The 18259-nt window shown below is 38.4% G+C and overlaps 1 protein-coding gene across 1 annotated transcript; it reads right to left on the bottom strand.

The window, feature by feature from the left end:
* Positions 1–1631: 1631 nt before the first annotated feature.
* LOC103544632 (putative olfactory receptor 7A2) lies at positions 1632–2579 on the bottom strand. Its single transcript, XM_008511571.2, has one exon. The coding sequence runs from the start codon at positions 2577–2579 to the stop codon at positions 1632–1634; it is 948 nt and encodes a 315-aa protein (XP_008509793.2).
* Positions 2580–18259: the final 15680 nt, after the last annotated feature.

The following is an 18259-nucleotide window of genomic DNA, read 5'->3' as shown; positions in this document are numbered from 1 at the left end:
AAAGTAGAGGAAGATGGGCACGAATGTGAGCTCAGGGCCAGTCTTCCTCACCAACAAGAGGAGGATTTGTGGGGGATGTTAACTCAGGGCTAATCTTACTCAAAATATATATATATATAAAACAGAGTTAACTGATCATATATTGGTTCAAGTGAGAAGAGCACCATGGCCTCACACAATATCATGGATGAGCCTTAGAGACACAGTGTGGAGACTCACAGCTTGCAGACCCACGATGAGATCAGCAGAGCTCAGAACAACTCCCCACCGTGCAATCCCTCTGGTAATAAAGGCAATATATTAAATTTTTTCTTTCAAGATGGCTTGTTATGAAGCAACAGGTAACTGATTCAATAATCAAATTGAACAGAAGGGAGGACAATTATAATAATCTGCTCCTGGTTATTCTTGGCATTTGTTCTTATCTTTGAAGACAGCGTTCGTAGTTACTCTGTTATTTTAGTTTATTTTAGACAAGTGTATCTTAAACCTCTCATAAGGGTTCATTTCCAGGTAACCAGGAAAGACTGAAAGGACATGCATGTTTGTTCAGGGAAACTGGGACCCAGATTCACATGGCTGGACAGGAAGTCAAGCTCTCTTTTGAGTCATTCTTTAACCATAAAATATACATATCCTGAGCATAATGGATGATGAAAATGATCATTCAACATCCCTTTCATGGTGATGACAATACCTAGAAGGGGGAAAACATTTTTTCTTTATAGAAATGGAAGCATTTGTGTTATAAATAACACTGGAAGTTTGCAAGCAGAAACAAAAGGTAATTCTATAAAAAGTAGAAAAACATCAATTAATCCTTCTTCAAAAATATAAAACCGTTTACACATGGCTACCAATCCTCCATACTCCAATGAGTAGATGTACAGAGTAAAAAATAAATATTCTGCACAGAATACAAGATGTTATTGTAAATTTTGCTTCATAAAATTGAAAGTTCTCTGTGATTCTAAGGTCATATTGAGTCACTCTGTTTATTGAAACTTGTCCTTCAATGAAAAGTCCTCTGGGAGAAATGTGCTTGATGGGCATTTTGCCAGTGACTAGGGTGGGCCTTGTGGACACCAGGCTGAAAGAACATAAGATCCTAATGAGGAGAATAAAACCCAGTGACCAGTTACACATCACCACAGTGTGTCACAGTCTACATTATCTGGAGGAGCAGTTGAGACAGTGGCATACAAAGGAATGCCTGGCATAAAGTGAAAATTGTGCTCTCGGAGTTCCTCTATTATACAATTATACAAACTGCCTTGGTCATCAAGTGTAGCTTTTTTTTAAAACAAAAGAAAAATTATTTGTTATCATATATGCCATTTGAGAAAAATTATTCTAAAAAAAACCCATGCTGTTTCATTAAGCTAATGGGAATTTACAAATATTCTGATCCATGACTGGAATAAATTTTGAAAAGTAAGAAAACAACAAAGGGAAAAAATGTCAGAGAGCAGAAAGCTTAATAAAGGGAGTTACTTGAATAGAGAAGTTGAGGTGAAAGAAGTAGAAATACCAGGAAATAAATAGAAAGAACAATATCACTTCAAACATCTTATCAAATGATCATATCTTCTGTCTCTGAGGTTTTGACCTCTGCAAACATGGGCACTTCTTCAGTGCTGGGACAATTTTGTAGTTTCCTTCACAAAGAATGATTTGAGAGCCTTCTTTATGTCTTTGTTCCTCAGGCTGTAGATGAAGGGGTTCAGCATGGGTGTGACCACAGTGTACATCACTGAGGCTATTGCACTTGAGTGTGAGCTGTGGGTGGCAGCAGAGCTGAGGTACACTCCTAAGACTGTACAATAAAATAAGGAGACAACAGAGAGGTGAGACACACAGGTGGAAAATGCTTTGTACTTCCCCTGAGCTGATGAGATTCCACGTATGCAGGAAACTATCTTGGAGTAAGAGTAAAGGATACCAGCAAAAGGACCCCCACCCAGCAGGATGGCTGCAAAATACATCACCACGTTGTTAAGAAAGGTGTCAGAACAGGCAAGCTGGACCATCTGATTAAGTTCACAAAAAAAGTGGGGGATTTCCAAGTTGGCACAGAAGGAAAGCCGCAATGCTGTTAAGCTTTGTAATAAGGAATTCAGGATACACATGATCCAGGACACCAGAATCATCAGTCCACAGAGCCGGTGGTTCATGATGACTGTGTAGTGCAGGGGGTGGCAGATGGCCACAAACCGGTCATAGGCCATTACTGTCAGGAGAAAGATGTCCAACACAGCAAAGAGTATGAGAAAATAAATCTGTGTGATGCAGCCCTCATAGGTTATGACTTTGCTTTGTGTCTGGATGTTCCACAGCATCTTCGGGATGGTGGTGGAGGTGAAACAGATATCTACGAAGGACAGGTTGCAGAGGAAGAAGTACATGGGTGTGTGGAGGAGGGAGTCCGAACTGACAGCTAAGATGATGAGCAGATTTCCACACACAGTAATCAGGTACATAGTGAGGAAAAGCCCAAATATGAGGAGCTGCAATTCTGGTTTCTCTGAAAATCCCAGAAGAAGAAATCCTGAAATTTGTGTATTATTGCCTGGCTCCATGTGGTGGAAGTGACTTCTAGGAAAGAAGGAAATAAAATGACTAATTTTCACACAAACTCGCATTACTAACATACTTGAAATGCTACAATTTGTCATTTGTGGTCAAAAAATTAATTTAATATTATGTCTATGGACCTGGCCCCCTTTGGGGATCGCTCATGCTACATCTGATATGGAATTTTTGCCCTGATCAACTTTTTCTTCTTAAGGGTCATGTATTCTACACTTTTAATGACAGATTCTTCATGTATTTCAGGAATATAAATTGAGTGTCGACCATGTTTTAGCCACTGCCTTGCCCATGTATACAAGATGCTGAAAACAAAAGTCCCTACAACTCACTGATGGAGATGAACATGCAGTGTAGGCAAATGATAACATTACGTAACATTTCAGATGGTGCAGGTGGCTGAGGAAAAGGAAAGCAGGTATAAAGGAGAGAGCGAAGAGGGTGTTCTGTTTTTCATGCGTATTTAGTCAAGACCTGAAAACAAGGCGACACGTGAACAGAGACCTCAAGTAGGACAAAGAGGGAGATGCAAGTTTACGTGGGGAAGTGTGTGTCTGGCAGAGGGAATGGTCAGCACAAAGGCCCCGTGGAAGGTGCTTCTTTCAAATGTTCAAGTCAAAAAAAGTGAAGTCAATGTTGCAAAGTGCGTGAGGCTGAGAGAGTGATGAGACATCGTGTCAGAAGTGTTATGGAGTGAGGTGGCCTCTCTGCTACAGCTGAAACCTCATCCACTCTAGCTCTTGACCTTTTTTAATCATCTGAATTGAGACAGATCCCTGTCTTAGTACTTTCTCTTGATTGAATACTGGCCCATCTATTGTGAGAGTCACCTTAGAATATGTGAGTCTTGCTACCCCTGTTCTGAGGACTTCCCACACTCCACAGGTCACAAAGACACACGTGCCTGCGGCACACCACGGCCTCCTGGGTTGTGTTATTCCCATGTCTTTCTCAGGTCCACGCATACTGAAAATGCTAGGAATGAACACAACCCAAGTTGGCCAGATCAATGATCTCTTCTTCTGTGTAATATGGACATGGTTCCCAGAAATTCCACTTAAGCCCAAATAAACTTGGGCTCCATATTGGAGTGACCATTTTCTGCTATCCATTAATATAAACATTAAAAAATCTACTCAATAAACAGAGAGAGAGAGAATAAAATGGATGAGGAGGAAAAGAGATCTCATAAGCTCAGGTGTCAGCTGAAATTTCAAGACACAGAGAGCCCTACATTCAAATGCTCTTTATTAATTTTGTTTCCAAGAAATCCCAAGGGTAGAAATGATCCTGTCATTTCCATCTATTAGTTAACATTCTGGCATCTGTATTTTAAGGGTCGTGTTTTGGAGTACATGGGCTAGGTACTACTGCCCCGAGAACTGTGTTAGTCCCGCAAAATACACAGGCACACACGCACAACCAGAACACATACACACACACACACACACAGTGCTGTGACTTCCTGGGGCCATGCTACTACCAGGCACTTCTGACCCCAGCCACAATAATTAGGAAAGAAATGACACAAGGGAAGATGTCAACATCAGATTATCTTTACACTAAATCATGTAAGTATACCGAAATTCCAGCTTGTGAGCCTCCCATGAACTTGTAAACATGGGACTGCATATTCATATAAACATTGGGTCCCGTATTTAATAAAACATAAAAAGCGCTTCAAAAACAGAGAGAAGAAAGATATAGATGATGTGAAAAAAAAAATCAAATAAGCTCAGTTGGTTCCTAGCAATTGTGAGGAAGAGAAAACTTCCTTGGTTCTGGCAGCATTCCAACTCCAGTTCAATCCCCTTCATGCTCAGAATAACTAACAAAGCAGCACAAAAACTCACAGTTTATCCTCAAGAGAAGATAACGTAATCTTACAATATTGAGACATATCACTAATCGAACATCCGACTAGAAAAATGAGCATAGGGAATAAGCCCTCGATGTATAACAGAAAATACGCAACATGCAAGTATTGTGAGGGGTTTTTAAAAATGAAAAGGTAAAAGACATTTTAAATAGTATTAAATGCAAAAGTTCTGCAATCAGGAAACTGAGTTTTGAATCTTGGAACTACCACCTATTAACTGTTTATCTATGGAGAGCCAAAGGAACATTCTAAATGTTAATATCCTCACCCAAATAGTCTGCAGGTGGTCGACAGATTTAGTCAGTATGCGAAAAATGCTTAAAATAACTTCTTCCTGTTAGTAAATGAACAACTATCACTTGTTATAAGTTGAGACCAACTTTTTTCTGCTACCTCTCGAGTGTCTCCATTGCTTCCCCACTCTGGGTGATGAAATAATTGTCAAATAAAACTCTGTAACATACCTTCTTTGCATAATAAATACATTTTTTTCATTGACTATCCAACATGGAGACAATACTGTAAAATGTACGTCTCAAGAACTGTTGTTGCAAAGTAATACCTACCTCCGTGGTCTGGAATTTCTAATAAATACAGAACATGCTCAAATACACCCCTCTTAAATATTTAAAAAATGTCTTTAGTTTACTATACATACTTCCAAACATAATACTATATTTTACAACTCCTTTGAACTGCAAAACTCAGATATGTTCTAATTTTACTGGAAACACTTTACACCTCCCATTCCTTCTTCATTCTTATCCAACTGGACTTCTTGTCCCATCATTTAATTGTAACAACAACCTTTGCATTTCTGAGTTCAAAAGATGCTTCTCACTTTTAACATATTAAATAAATAAATTATAAATTCATTAACCTACTCAGCAAAAAAATGGCAACATTTCAGCTTTGGCTAGACTGGTTTGGCTCCCAGGTGACCTCAGGTAAAAGTTCTCTTCTTCCACTCTCTCTGAACCTTTTATGAAGTACCCAGTGAGCTCTCAGACTCACCTGGACGGGATCTCTGAGACAAAGGTCTTCACGTGGAAGTCTGAATTCCTTCCTGGATGATTATTGTTGGAGATTGAAGCTGTGCTCCCAGACACTACAGTAGGAAGCAGTCAAACACCAGTTCCCAAACCAAAATTAAGATTCCAAGAGCAGTAACCATCCCCTGTCCAGCTCAAAGATTGCGCGTGCGGATAGACTGTCGCGGAGGAGATGTTTACAGCTCCCGATGTCTGCTCACTAGGCGCTGTTTGAATTGTTACTCCCACCTCTGAGCGCATCATTTCCCTGTGAGACACTGGTCTGGACACAAAGGAAATTATTCCTGTTGATTCTCTTTTCCCAAGAGACCAGATTAGAAGTCAAGTGAATTCATTTTTTATTACTCCTTCTCCATGCACTCATTTGACTTGAAGAAGTCTAACCTCCCTTGCATTTACCTCAATCTTGATTTAGTGTTTTCTCCAAATCTAGATGGATGAATCTGACTTGATTAAGTTACTTGGGGCTCCAAATTATTGACATGTCGGGGGGAGAAGCTCTTGATATTTACAGAAAATTGGTATTCCTCTCTTCAACAAGGAAGAAAAGTGTGTTCCTTTGATATAAGACCGTAGGTACTATAACCACTGGGTTCATCACACTTTTAACAACTCTATTAGGAGTCTCATTCTTTTAACACAAATTAAGAGCTATCATTTAGTCCTTCATTTGTAAATGTTAGTTAATTATAACACATATTTAGATGCTTTTATGCACCATAAACCTAGCTTAGGTTCTTATATGGCTTATCTCACTTAAGTTTTTAAAAGTCCATTCTGTGTGGTCAGTCCTATTATGAACCTCACTTTACATTTTCAGAAATGGGACTCAGAAGGGTAAAGTGACTTCTTCAAAGTTATGACTGAGTAAGTGATGAGTTCTTGTTGAAACTCCAAGTTGTTTTCGGTTCTCACGCTCCTATGCCAGGAATCCTCAACCAGGGGTGACTTTGCCTGTAAGGACACTTGGCACTGTCTGCAGATACTTTTGATTCTCACAACTGTGGAAGTACAACTGCCACCTAATGGGTTGAGGCCAGGGCTACTGCTCAGCGTCCTACAATGCACAGAATGTCCCCACCACAAAGAACTGTGCAGCACAAATGTCGACAGTGGGAAGATTGAGAAATGCTATTCTAAACCAGACTGTCTCCACCATCAAAGTGCATACAAATCACTCGTGGACCTTGTTCAAATTCAGATTCTGATTCAGCGAGAGTAAGGCTGGTCCAGAGATTCTGCATTTGTGACTGCTCCCATTTGATGTTGATGCTACAGTTTTGATCCGTGGACCACTCTGAGTGTCAACGCTGTGGTCCAGTGTTAGAGACAGATGTAGGTATTTTGAGGCCTCCTCCACTAGGAGCGCTCTCACACACCTTAGGTCTGACATTGTGATCAAAAGTTGGCCTCAGTAGTTCAGCTTCTGCATACACAAGTTTACACATCCCTCTCATGTATTTCCCTCATGACAGGAAACTGTACTTTTAAGCCCTTGGTTCTTTGTCTATAATCTCAGGATATTCCATCTCTGTTATGCAGTGGATGTGAGAAGTAAGCAATATTTTAGAGCTCAGCTATAAATATTAAAAACAGAGATTTTCTTTAATTCAGAATTTCTCAATCTCAGCATGATTGGCATTCTGGGGCAGATCATCGTCTGAGGTGGGGTCTGTTCTGTGCATTGCAGGCCTCCACCCACCCCTCTCCAATGCCACAGCCCAAAGCATCTCTGGATGCTGCTAATGCCCCTTTGGAACAAAATTGCCCCGGTAAGAGCCACAGTTTTCATTAACCATCTCAAAATGTTTTTGTTGTATAGGTATATCAGAAATTTTGATAAAGAATATAAAAGAACATCAAAAGTGTAAATGACACAGCCACATCATGAGAAATTTGGGGACCATCAAAATAATGAATCAGCATTTCACTGGTTTATTAGAGTGATGTCCGTAAGGTACCATTGAGTAAGAAAGAAAGGGAGAGACAAGATGGAATAAAAAACTTTCCTAAAACATAAAGAGCACTTCTCATGTGCACAAGAGTCTGCTCATGCATTTGAACTTAAGGTGTGTAAATATGTATGGGTGCATACATCAAAAGAAAAGTTTTTTTTTAAAAAAAACTAGCAACTAGGTAAGGAAGAATCACAGTGAGGATGCTATTGGCTGAATGTAGTACTTTCAAAACAACTGTAGGAAACCAAAGAGATTGAAAATCAGAAATCAACTTCATACAAATATAAAATATTAAAATTTAATGACATTCATGACATTGGCTAATTCATGATTAAATTGCTGAAGACTTGGAAAAAAGGAATATAACAAAAAGGTTTTTTTGAAATTCAGAGAGGAAGCAGTATCTAAAGTTATAATTTTATTTCATATGAAGATACAGGAGTTTAAATATGCTTATTGTAGATACAGATAATCTTTAATCAAATGTAAAGGAGATTGGCTTCCAGATTATGGGCAAAAGTGATACACCTTTTAGAAATAAATGTAATCACAAAACACAAAAAGGAAAAAACAAGGATTAACAGAGATGTTAAAACAAGTTGGAAATATGTATAATGAGTGATTTATTAGCACAATATGCAGAAGAACCTTCACTTTGATTTTTGTTTAAAGCAAAGATTCTCAAGTGAAGAATAAAAATGACAGCTCATCTTTCAGTTACAAAGCAAAGGAGGAACACAAAATAAATGACTGATAGAATTGACCACAGAATTTATAAACTCTTACACCTTCTCCTCAATAGATCTATACATGAACCAGTGAACCAAAAGGAAAACAGCTAGTTGGTGAAAAAAAATGCTTTTACTTTTTGAGGGAATAAATACAGAAACAGGAATAGCAACACTGTGACCTCATCATACAAAAGCTAAGGACTCCCATGGACAATTCACAGCAGAAAAGCGAAGGGCTACAAATCCACAAACACAGTAAGGTTCACAGATAATGAAATAACTGGAAAGTAAAGCTCATCAGCATACCTCTTTTCACACGTTACATAATTTTCTATCATGCGAATACCCAGAGTGAGAAGATAGCATGATGGATATGCCTCATGACCTGCTGATGTAAGATAATATTTTCAAGCATTCCTTAGTCTGGATCTTTCTCATCTTTAGGGAAATACAGTCAAATATGCTTCACTTCAAAAATAAAGACAGAAATGCCCTCACTTCACTGTACTTCCCTTCTCAGTTGATACGCTATTTTCCCACACTCATTAACTGCAAAGATCCCTAGACTTCTGTTCTGCTTTTGTTGGGAGAACTTTACACCTCTCATTCCCTTTTCTAACTGAGCATCCATTACTCTAATTTAACTGTCAACATTGGACCCGTGTATTGCTGAATTCAACGTTCACTTTTTGTTTTGACATTACAAGTGAATACATTAATTACTTGATAAAGCAAACAAACACAGTGAGCTCTGCAATCTGGGTTAGGCAGGATTGGCTCTCAGGTCACCTCAGATAAGCCTTCTTAGATTTCATGATCTTGAACCTTTCCCACGGTGTCTACAGCTCTTGGAATGACATGGATGTTGTCTCTGAGAGGAGGGTCTCTAAGTAGAAATATGATTTCTCCTTGGATGGTAGAAGAGAGAGACTGAAGTTCTATCACCAGACAAGAGAGCAAGAAGGAGTCAAACCTCAGTTATGAACAAGACTTAGGACTCCAAAAGCAGCAACCACGTCCCACCCAGTCCAAGGTGGCACATGCTGAGGGACTACAGCAGAAGGGACATTTACAAATGCTTATATCTGCTCATTAGGTACACTTTCCTCTGGTTATTCCAACCCCTGAGCGCATAATTTCCGTGAGAGACACTGGTCTGTTCAAGAGGGAGGTTTTTCTACTGATTCTCTGTTTCTTGGAGATCAGCTTAGAAGTCAGTGGGAGCCAGTTTTGCTTCCTCCTTTTCATTTAACCCTCCTGCCTTCTAGAGGTCTAACTTCCCAGTACATTATCACATCCCTGAGTTTAAGTTCTGTCTAATAGGTAAGATGGAGAAACTTGTGGATTAGGCCTCTTGTATCTTCAAAGTATTAATTTTTGATGGGGACAGCGCCTGACATCTCCAGGAAATTGCTTTTCCAGTCTTCAACAAGGGTTGTGAGAGAAGTGTTGCATTTGGGAGTAGCCACATTTTCATTAAGACAAAAAGGTGAAGGTGATTATTTCAAGAGAACAGCTGTATTCATGCAAGATTTTTGTTCTTTTAATGGACTTAAACCAGATTTGGAGACCATTCATTTCCTATCTTTCCATTTACACGTCCTCTGTGCTCTCCTAGTAATCCTCAATTGCTTTGACTTTTCTGATGGCGATAGTCTGTGTCTGACATTGTCCCAGGATGGCTTTTCCACATGTGAACTTCATCCTTGGCATCCCTTGTCATGAAATCTGCACTGACTCTCCACTATTTTCATAAATAAGTATCAATTCTGTAGCCAAAATATGTGCATTTCTGTTTTCTGAATGCTGTCTACCTGCCCAGGATCATGGTTCAATTTTCACCCTTTGCCCCTGACTTTTGGTCAAAATAATAAACTCTTTGAAATATCTTGTGTACACCTTACAATTCAATTATCACCCACATTTATCTTGTGATCTCTCTTCCTGGAGACATTTTACCCTCTTATTCACCTTCAAGGCTCAGTAGTATTATAAGCATGTCTGTGTGGCCTTCACTAACCTCCCCTGGAAGAGTTGACTATGTTTATATCCTCTTCGCCAGATTTCAGTGCCACCTCAGGTTATTGCATTCATTTATTTTATGTCTCTTATCCTGTGAACTCCTTAAGAGAAGGAACAATTTCTTACACTTTTCTTCATCCTTGGGACATAGTTTAGTGCCTACCATATAGTAATTGCTGCATAATAATTTGCAAAATGCCCAAAAAAGCAAATGGTTAAGTGACATTAAGCAGATATTGTCTACAATGAAAGAAAGGAGAAGCAGGGAAAAAGGAGAAATGCTCTTGAGCAGGGGAGGTTCCATGATTGTGAGCCATTTGGAGAAAGAAGATATTAAGGTATTCAGAATCTCTCTTACAAATCAAGGATTGGAGAATTATTATTAGATATTCTGATGTTAACAGTGAAAACACCTAAAGAGAGGTGACCTCCTCCTGGGACACAGAAGTTTTATAGGAGAAGAGGCGATCACAGAACGCCAAAGCTGTTTCCCAAGATGAAAGTTGGGACAAACTGGCATCCTGTTTGTTGTCTCCTAACTCCGGAGAACTAAGTCTCCTAAGGGGAGGAGAGACAAAGAATATTTCATTAATGAAATTCATGGGAATTGAGCCCCTAAAGACATAGAAACCATAAATGCTTCTGCTATACCCACTACAATCTATTCTCCCAATCTCAGGTGATAAGAAAACATCATTGTGTTCTGGAAACTTCATGAATGGGGCCATCTGCCTTTCATGTAGGCATAACTTCCAACATTATTACTCATCCATGGAGGAAAGTGGATCAGTGCTCTCAGGCTGTTCTGTGATGACATCTAGGTGAGCACAGCATTTTCACAAGTGCTCAGGGACTGTGTGATGGTGTGAGGGAAACTTTTTATTGGTAGTTACTTTGGGGGCATCAGTAGGGAAAGCAAGTTATACAGAATGTAGTAACAGCAAGTGCTGCCAATAGAGACTCTGATTCTGGAAGGAAACTTGGGAATCAAACATCTTTCTCTGATCTATCTTTTCCAGTGTTTGTGCTTAATCATGGGGCCTTCATTCCTCAATAGTATTTCCTTGTCTTTCACGATTTATTCTTTTTCTCCCATTTTGGGAATGTCTGTTTATGCTTCTTCAATAATTTGTTTACCCAGTCATTAAAAAAATCTTTTTCATCCAGCACTTAATATACAGTAGGCACTAAACTTTATTCTGGATATTAAGTAATGACTAAGACACTGTTTATTCTCACAAGGTACTCATTGTCTAAACATGATGAGAGATGTAAAAAAACTGTAATATCCTGAGGTGATGTTGAACTCTGGTAAAGTTTATCCAAAGAAGTTGACTCTTCAGTGAGAGTTTAGTGAAAGCATCACAGACAAGCTTGTGACTGTGCTCAGCCTTGAACAAGGTGTTGGAATTCTCCCAGGTAGTCGAGAGGTGGGAGCACTCTAGGATGAGCCCGGAGAGGAGGACATTTAGGGCTTAATTAGACTGTAATGTGTGTTTATAAAATGATAATATGACATTGTAATTGTAATGTAGATTATTACTATCTGACCAATACTCAGTAGCAGAGTGTGGGAAATGAAACCACATGATCCTGGTCAGAGAGAACACAGTCAGATGAAGAAAGAGCCTTATATTTTGGCCACAGGATTGTGGTTTGATTCTGAAATTAGTGGACAGTAAGTGCAGGTATCATGCGAGGGGACGGCCATGATCAGGTCTGCTCTGTGTAAAAGTCACCCAGGTCAATGTGAGGAACAGACTATTGCCGCATTCAGAGTGTGAGAGAGGCTGAGGGACAGAAACAGCACAGAAATGCTGGGAGTGGAAGGAGAGCAGCAGGTCTCTGAGGGGTGAAAAATAATGTATCCAAAAATTCCGACTACTTTTTCCATTAACTAGTGAATTTTTACTAGAAACAATGCCAGAAATGTTATATTCATCATTTAAATCTCCTAGAAACTATGAATTTGGTATCATTATCCTATTTTATGAAGAATGTGACTGACTGTAGTGATAGTGCTTGTGCAGGGCACACCATGGAGTCTGGAGACATGTTCAGACTCATGGTTTCCAGGTATTTTGCATTTCGCTAGTACTCTGATTTTTAATTAACTTTATTTTTTGAACAGTTGTACAGTTACAAAAACTTGCTGTGATAGTACAGAGAGTTTCCATCAGCTCCATTCCCAGTTTCTGCTCTTATGAACACATCCTATCTGTTATCCTACACTACATTTAGTCCTTTCTGCCTAGCCTCCCCTGGCTGTGACAGGTTCTTGGCTTTCATTGTTTTTGAAGAACTTGGTAGTTGTAGGGAGTAATGGTCAGGTGTTTTGTAAAATGTTCTTCAACAGAATTTGTCTGTTTTATTCTCATGATTAGATTGGGATTATGGATTTGGGGCAAGAAGATCAGAGAGGTAAATTGCCACTTTCATCTCATCATTTCAAGGGTCCATGCTCTCCCTGTGACTTCCTCCCATTGATGTTGGTCACCTGGCTGAGGCTGCGTTTGTCAGATATCTCCCCTGTGCAGTTACCCTGTCCCCTCTGTCCACACCGTCCCCTTTGTAGGGACTTTTGTCTGTGCAGCCTGCGCCTAAGAAGTGGGGAGTTAGGCTCGACCTCCTTTAGAGCAGAATGTCCGACTGAATCATTGGTATTCTCCCACGCAGGAGATTTGTGTCTTTTCATTTCCTTATTATTCAGTTATTTACGTTGGTATGCAGTCATTGATATTCATGCACTCTCCGGGTTATAATCCAACTACTTTATTTATTTGGTTGATCAAATTGTTCCAGCTTTGGGGATTGAGAACTCCTTCAGTTCACTGATGTGTCCCTTTGGCGTACCCCCAGCATTCTTGGCTTTTTTTGAGTAGCGTTTCATTACTTTCTTATGTTGAATGACACTTTAGTCTCATTTTCCTGCATTTCCTTGCCGAATCCTAGAATCGGTTGTTTCTACAAGGAGCACTGTATCCTTTTGTTGGAAAGTGGTATTAGAATTAAGACCTGCATACCAGGTGTGTTTGCTGCTGTCAGGGCATTAGATCCTTTCAGAGGACATAGCAGGGAAATATATCTGTTCGTAGTAGCCTGTGGGTATTCAAACACCTATGAATGTATCTATACACAGCCTTCTGTGTCTGTGTTCAGCTAAAGTATGTTCACACTGATGTCTCCAACTCTGTCTCCACGTGGATCATTCTAGCCTCTTCTCCTTGCTTATCTCTAAACTCCTGCTCCAAATAATAACCTTGTCCCCACTGTTCACTATCCATTTATTTATACGGTCATTTTCAGTCCACATGTCTAGAAGTATCAGCATTGTTAACAATACCCCCTTGGTCACAACTTAATCAGCTACAGTACAGTGCTTCTGCACAGTTTCCTTCATCTTCAGTTTTACAGACTTGACTCACTTCCCAAATTACATATTTCTGCACCTTTTCACCCACTCCCTTCATTCAGACTGTTTCATACATTTGTAATACAGTTAGATTTTTTTTCACATTTTTCATTCACTTTTGGGATTTTCTTGGACACCTACATGGCTTTTTGTTTGCACACATTGTTTCACTCTCTGTGCTGTAAATTTCAAGGTTTTGATAACTATCTAATGTTTTGTCCATATTTACAGTATTATGCAGAATAATTTCACTGCACTAAAAAATCCCTTGTGCTTTATCCATTCGACTCTTCTTCCTCTTCCATGAAGACCATGCTACCACTAACATGTTATTGTCTCTATATATTTGCCTTTCCTAGAATGGCATAAAATTAGTGTTATACAATAGCCTCTTCAGATTGCTTATTTTACTTAGAAATAAGCGTTAAAATTCATTCATGTCTTTTTGTGACTTAATGCTTTGTTTCCTTTTATCACTAAATAATAATAATCCATTTTATAGCCGTACCCCGGTTCTTTCTCCACTCACCTATTGAAGAACATCTTGGTCATTTCCAGTGCTTAGAAAGTATAAATAAAGCTACTATCTATATTAGCCCACAGGTGTTTTGTAAACCTATTTTCAAATTACTTGGGTAAATACCTAAGAATGCAGTTGCTGGATTGAGTGGTAAGACTATGCTCATATTTGTAAGAAACTGCCAAACCGTCTTCTGATATCGCTGTACCATTTTGTTTTCCAGATCACAATGAATGAGAGTCTGTTTTGCCACACATCCTCACATGCAGTTGGTACTGTCAGTATCCTGGATTTATCAGTTCTAATAGGTGTGTAGAAGTGTCTCATTGAGGTTTTATTTGAAATTCCCGAATGACCTATGGCGGTGGTTGTCTGTCCTCAGGCTCAATTGCCATCTGTATGCCTTCTTTGGTGAGGAATATATTCAGGTCTTTTGCCCATTTTTCAATAAGGTTGCTTATTGTTTTGTTATGGTTGACTTTTAAGAATTCTTTACATATATCTTGGACATATTTTCTTTATCATATATCTGTTTTGCGAATATTGTCTGCCAGTCTGTAATTTGTCTTTTGACTCATCAATTTTGCCTTCCACAAAGCAGGAGTTTTTAATTTAATAAAGTCTAACTTGGTGCCGGCCCGCTGGCACAGTGGTGAAGTTCACGCACTCCACTTCGGCAGCCTGGGGTTCACAGGTTCGGATCCTGGGTATAGGCCTACACACAGCTTGTCACGCCATGCCGTGACAGCATCCTACAGGCCAAATACAGGAAAATCGGCACAGATGTTAGCTCAGGGTCAATCTTCCTTACCAAAATAATAAATAAAGTCTAACATCAGTTTTTCTTTTCATAGATTATATTTTCAGTTTGTATCTTAATAACATAATTCCAGATTTGAGTCCACTTAGAGTTTGTTGCATAATCTTTTTAGAAGTTTTATTGTTTTGCATTACATTTAGGTCACTGTTCCATTTTCTAAAAGTTTGTGAAAATGTAAATTCTATATCTAAGTTCATTTTTGTAAGAGCTTTAATGAGGTGCGATTGATAGAGAAAGAACCTCACATATCTAATCTGTACTATCTGATGACTTCCCCCCATACCAACTAACATATTTGTATAAATTTCTCCTTTAGCCTGTGACAGGGTGGATCACATTGATTTGATTTTGGAATGCTGATACAACCTTGCATACCTGAAAAAATTTCCTCTTTGTCCTGGTGTATGATTGTTTTACATTGTTGGCTTCCGTTTTCTAATATTTCATAGAAGACGGTATGTGCTCATTTACGAGAATTGTTGTTCTCAAGTTTTCCCTAATTTTAAACTCTCTAGTTTTGCTTTTAGGGTACTGCTGGCCTCATAAGATTAATTGGAAAGTGTTGTCTCTGGTTATATTTTCTGGAACAGATTGTTAGGAATTAGTATGATTTCTTTCTTAAATGTTTGGAACAATTCACTAGTAGTTTTTGTCGGAAACGAATAGTTTTTATTATAGCCACATATATGTAACATAAAACTTACCATTTTGACAATTTTAAGTATAAAACTCACTGGCATAAAATACATTCACATTTTTGTGAAGCTTTCACCACTGTCTTTCTCCAGAAGTTTTTATTATTATTATTTTTTTAATTATCCCAAACTCAAACCTTTTGCCCTTTAAAGAGTTACTCCTCTTCATCCTCCCTGTACCCCCTGGTCATCTCTGTTCTACTTTCTGTTTCTTTGAATATAACTTTACCAATGTGCCATATGTATAGAGTCATGCAATATTTGTGTGTGTGTGTGAGTGCGCATGTGTCTGGCTTATTTCACTTAACACAGTGTCTTCAAGGATCATCCATGTGGTGATATATATCAGTATTTCATTCATTTTTTGTGAGTAATATTTCACTGCATGCATACATCACATTTTGTTACTCTTTTAGTCCACTGGTAGGATTGGAACATTTTGGCTATTGTGAAGAATGCTCTTAGGACTACTGGTGTACAAATATCTGACTGAATCCTTGCTTTCAATCCTTTTGTGGATGTACCTAGGGTTGGAAATGGTGGTCATATGATAATTCAGTGTATACATTTTCTGGAAGACCCACACTCTTTTTCACAGGGGCTGCACCACTTTTATTCTCAGCAGCAGTGTACAGGGGTTCCAATCTCTCCACACCCTAGCCAACACTTCTTACTTTTTTCTTCAATAATATCCATTTACTTGGTGTTAAGTGGTATAGCATTATGGTGTTGATTTTCATTTCCCTAATGAGTAACAATGTTGAATATCTTTTCATGTATTTATTGGCTATTTGTATATCTTCTTTGGAGAAATGTATATTCACTTCCTTCAGCCATTTATTTATGTATTTATTGCTGAGGAAGATTCACCCTGAGCTAACATCTGTAGCCAATCTTCATCTTTTTGCTTGAGGAAGATTTACCCTGAGCTAATATCTTCCTCTATTTTGTACGTGAGTCACTGCCACAGCAGGTCTGCACCCGGGAACAGAACCCATGCCACCAAAGCAGAGCACGCCAAACTTAACCACTAACTTTGCCCATATTTTAATCCATTTGTTTGTTTTTGGTTGTTAAGTTGTAATAGCTTTCTATATATACTAGATGTTAATCCCTTATAAGATAGAAGATTTGTAGATGTCCTCCCCATTCTATGGGTTTTCTTTTCATGCTGTTGATTGCATATTTGATGCACAAAAAGTTTAATTTTCTTGCAGTGTAGTTTATTGATTTTGTTGTGTTAGCTGTGCTTTTGGTGTCATTGCCAAACAAACCATTGCTAAATTCAACAACACAAAGATTTCCTCCTATGTTTTCTTCTAAACGTAACATATTTTTATCTCATATTTAGTTCTGTAATCCATTCTGAGTAATTTTTTGTATATAGTGTAAAGAAAGAGTCCAAAGAACTTGAAAACGCAAATGAATAAAGATACATGCACCCCTATGTTCATTGCAGCGTTATTCACAATAGCCAAGTCTTGGAATCAACCTAGGTATCCATCAGGAGATGAATGGATAAAGAAGATGTGGTATATATACACAATGGAATACCACTCAGCCATAAGAAATGATGAAATCCGGCCATTTGTGACAACATGGATGGCTCTTGGAGCGTATTATGCAAAGTGAAATAAGTCCAAAGGAGAAAAATCAAATATCGTATGATCTCGCTCATAAGTAGAAGATAAGAGCAACGACAAACTAACACATAGCAATGGAGATTGGATTGGTGGTTACCATAGGGGAAGGGAGGAGGGGGGAGGGCAAAAGGGGGGATTAAGCTCCCATGTGAGGTGATGGGCTATAATTAGTTTTTGGGTGGTGAACATGATGGAGTCTACACAGAATTCGAAATATATTATGATGTACGTCTGAAAGCCATATAATGTTATAATCCAATGTTACTGCAATAAAATAAGTTAAAAAAAGAGTCCATTTTCATTCTTTTGCATGTGTATCCAATTTTTCTAGCACCGTTTATTGAAGACTGTCATTTTTATATTGAATGTTGTTGGCATCCTTGCCAAAAATCATTTTTACATATATACATAAATATATGTTCATTTCTGGGCTCTCCGTTATATTCTACTGGTTTATATTTCCGTCTTTATGACAGTATCAAGCTGGTTTTATTACTGTAGTTTTGTAACAAGGTTTGAAATCAGGAATTGTGATTCGTACAACTTTGTTCTTTTTTATCATTGTTTTGGTATTTGGGGTCCTCGGCAATTCCATGTGAACTTTAAAATGGGATTTTCTAATTCATTAAAATGGTTGGCAATTTGATAGAAATTGCATTGACTCTATGGATCACTTTGCATAGTATTCTCATCTTAACAATTTACAATTTTCCAGACCGTGAACATGGGATATGGTTCTTCTTATTTATATCTTCTTTGTATTGTTTTGTAGTTTGTATTTGTTTTATAGTTTCATGTGCACAAACATTTTGTCTCCTGGATATTCTTAACTATTTATTTTCTGTGATGCTATTGTAAACGGAATTATTTTCTTAATTTTCTTTTTCAATTGCTCAGTAATAGCATGCGGAAAAGCAAATGAGTTTTGTGGTTGATTT

This window comes from Equus przewalskii, chromosome 25 (genome assembly GCF_037783145.1).
Source record: "Equus przewalskii isolate Varuska chromosome 25, EquPr2, whole genome shotgun sequence".
Classification (NCBI taxonomy): Eukaryota; Metazoa; Chordata; class Mammalia; order Perissodactyla; family Equidae; genus Equus; species Equus przewalskii.
This window is presented reverse-complemented; position numbering and strand designations above follow the sequence as displayed.

Excerpts from the sequence above, each read along its gene's own strand:
- LOC103544632 (XM_008511571.2), bottom strand. The coding sequence starts at position 2,579 with ATGGAGCCAGGCAATAATACACAAATTTCAGGATTTCTTCTTCTGGGA.